Here is a 3089-nt window from a genome sequence, read left to right as displayed (position 1 = left end):
CCCTGAGGTGGGCAATGATACTAAATGAGGGATGACAGGAGTGCTTCGGTCTGAGAACTCCTCTCCTTGCCCAGCCCCAGCCATGTGGTGCTGAGGAGCACAGGCCCTGGTTCTGGCCCTGCTGCTCTGCATATGGCTGACCTTGAACAAGTTATTTTATCATTCCATGCCTCAACCCCCTCATCTGTAAAACAAGAATGTTGGATAGTGGATTTCCAGCATTTCCTTTTTAATATTTTTATTGATTTCAGAGAGAGGAAAGGAGAGGAATAAATTCATCAATGATGAGAGAGAACCATTGATCAGCTGCCTCCTGCCCTCCCCCTACTGGGGATCAAGCCCACAACCTGGGCATGTGCCTTTGACCAGAATCGAACCTGGGACCCTTCAGTCTATAGGCTGACACTCTACCCACTGAGCAAACCAGCTAGGGCTATTCTTATGTTTTAATGTGACTATTAGAAAATCTTAAAGTTACTTAGTGGCTCATATGGGCACATCCCCAGTGGGCTGTGTGTAGGAGGCAGCCGAGCGATGTCTCTCTCTCATCGATGTTTCTAACTCTCTATCCCTCTCCCTTCCTCCCTGTAAAAAATCAATAAGAATGTATAGATAGATAGATAGATAGATAGATAAAATTAACCTTTCCCAGTCAGTGACTAAGACCCAGAGTATGACTGAATTTGATAAAACCCTAATGGTGGAAATTGCCTTTGTTTCTCTTGATACCTTGGTTGCCTTGCTTTTGTAGTTACAAAACTGCTTCAAGTTCTTATAAAAATGTTAGTTGGGTTGTAGGATGTTAGTGGATACAGTAGGGTCACATTGTAGATAGAAATGTGATTGATGGCTTTCTTTCTTTTTTTTTTATTGTCTCTGCCTCCGTATTTGCAGATGGATCCTTTACCCCCCACACTAACTGAATGTTCTCCATGGAATGAGGCAGACACTCCTCGAACCCGTGACCTGAAGCACTTACGAGCCAAGCGTGTGGCTTACTATGAAAGCATTGGGATCATCAAGAATGATGCTTCCAGAAATGGCAGTCAACAGGTGTCCACAGGTTCCCAGGACACCAAAGTGAGTCTCTCAGAAAATCAAACCTTTGTTCTGAGAGTACCTCAGAAGCCACCACGTTATTTAGCGATTGGAAAGACACCTCTGCTCCAGGAGGTGTCCAGAGTGGCTCCTAGAGAAACAGAGCAGTACCTGGACCAGTGGACCCAGCAGGGGCCATGGAGAGAGAGCTACCCAGCAGACCTGGACCTACATCTGTTGGAAGATGCCTTGGTGCCTGAGACACAGAAGCTGCGACATGTTATAAATTGGGCCCAGAAGTTCTTGTCCAGCGCTCCAGAAGAGCAGGGGTTGAAGAGTCCCATGACTTCTGTAGGACTCCCTCGGTCTAATCTTTGTCAAAGTTCAAAAGCTCTAGGAAGTAAGAGAAATGCCCGTGTGAGGTCATCTGATTCTCCTCCCCGGCTCAGAGAAGACCAGTCCAGCACACGAACAGGCATTCACAGCTGCTCTTTAAGACCCCAAGATAATTTATCAGAAATGGGCTTGTCTTCTGAATTTTCAAGTTTCTTCCAGAAAGAGGGTTTTCTAGATAGCCAGTCTTGTGTGTGGCGAGGAACTGCAGTTAGGAATGAGGGGGAGGGAAGAGCTGCCGGATAAGTGAGAAAAAACAGTCTTTAGAGTTAGGAAGATTATGCTCAACGCAAGTACAGCAGAGCAAGAGGTAGTCATATCCAGGACCCCAACAGAGATGAGGAGCGGGGGGCTCAACCACAACTCAGACTCACTTCCGAAGAAAGTGATGTTTCAACGGAAGCCGGTCAGAGCCCACCCAGACATGGTTACTTCTGGGCTCCACTGACGGACAGCTCAGAGAAGGAATGTTTAGATGAACCTGAGGGAAGTAAAGGGACACTTCTCAGGGGTGTCCTAGGCAGGAAGTATAGAGGGTTTTCAGGAATTGCCTCGTCTCCCCGAAGTGAGAACACACTAACGTTGAAAGCCGTGGTGCCAAGCAATGTTCCTTCCCCTGGGGAGATACCCCTGGAGGCTGAAGTCAGAGAGGAATGCACAGGAGCAGTGCAGCCCCCTGCGGGGACCCCCAAGGATGTCACAGTGGAATTCAGGGATGACATCTCCAGAGGTGAAGACCCCATCCAGAGACTCCCTGAGGGTCAACTAATGCCTCCCTATGACAGTTCCAATCAAAAGAGAAAGGAATCAGACAACATGGGGTTCACTTTGTGGTTACCCAAAACTGGTATTAAGCATAAAAATAACTGGAAACATGTCACCGCGGAGAGCTCAGGGAAGACTGTCATGGGGAGAGGGCCAAGAGGTGGTCTGAACAGAAGCGTGCAGAGTTCTGCTGAGAGCAGCCCTCCTGCGGCAACTCGGAGGCAATTTGAACTAATACATCCTGAGAGATATGTGACCCCTCAAATTGCCAGCCTCTCGCAGAGTGTGCCTGAGGGCCCCTTGGAGAGTGCTGTGTCTCATGGACCCATGGCAGAGGCACGTGGTACACACAGCAGCGCTTGGTTGGACCAGGTGCCACCACCTAGGATGGATGATGGATCAATACAGACGCCCCGAGCAGCCACCAGGCAAACAACTCATGAGAAAAAGGAAAAGACGCTTTCTTCAGATTACCCCATTTCCCGAGATATTTCCAACACTGGTTTGAAGGGGTCCTTCCCACTCAAGGATGTTGGTGATAGCGTCTCCTGGAGGGATGAGCCACCACGTGAACCAGAGCGAGAGGCCAGTGTGTTGGAGACATATTTCTATTATTTGCGGATGCTGAACAAGATCAGGGGGCTTCCTTCAAAAGGGAGGAGCTGCTCTTTGCCTCTCCAGGGGCCTAGACTCTCTGAATCAGAGCCAGCCATCACATCTGCAGAGGGAAATGGCCGGTCTGAAGGGTCCAGCCTAGACAGGGAGATCAAGGAGTGGAGAGATGGGTGTGGAAGTGATACGGCTCTGAAGGTGAGAGGGACGCCTGTCCCCAAGGACGAGGCTGTGTGGAAGAGGAAACTCCAGAAGAGACCAGCTTTTGGGAACCTCAAGGC

The 3089-nt window shown here is 49.2% G+C and overlaps 1 protein-coding gene across 1 annotated transcript in view; it reads left to right on the top strand.

Moving 5' to 3' along the window:
• Positions 1-1677, top strand: part of LOC102766547 — an 8632-nt gene extending 6955 nt beyond the window's left edge. The window contains exon 3 of the mRNA XM_015567376.1: positions 895-1677. Within this exon, the coding sequence (XP_015422862.1) occupies positions 895-1677 (783 nt within the window). The remainder of the gene's footprint in view (positions 1-894) is intronic.
• The last annotated feature ends 1412 nt before the right edge of the window (positions 1678-3089 follow it).

This window comes from Myotis davidii, unplaced genomic scaffold (genome assembly GCF_000327345.1).
Source record: "Myotis davidii unplaced genomic scaffold, ASM32734v1 scaffold98, whole genome shotgun sequence".
Taxonomy (NCBI): domain Eukaryota; kingdom Metazoa; phylum Chordata; class Mammalia; order Chiroptera; family Vespertilionidae; genus Myotis; species Myotis davidii.
The sequence above is the reverse complement of the archived record's forward strand: the minus strand, read 5'-3'. Positions and strand labels throughout refer to the sequence as shown.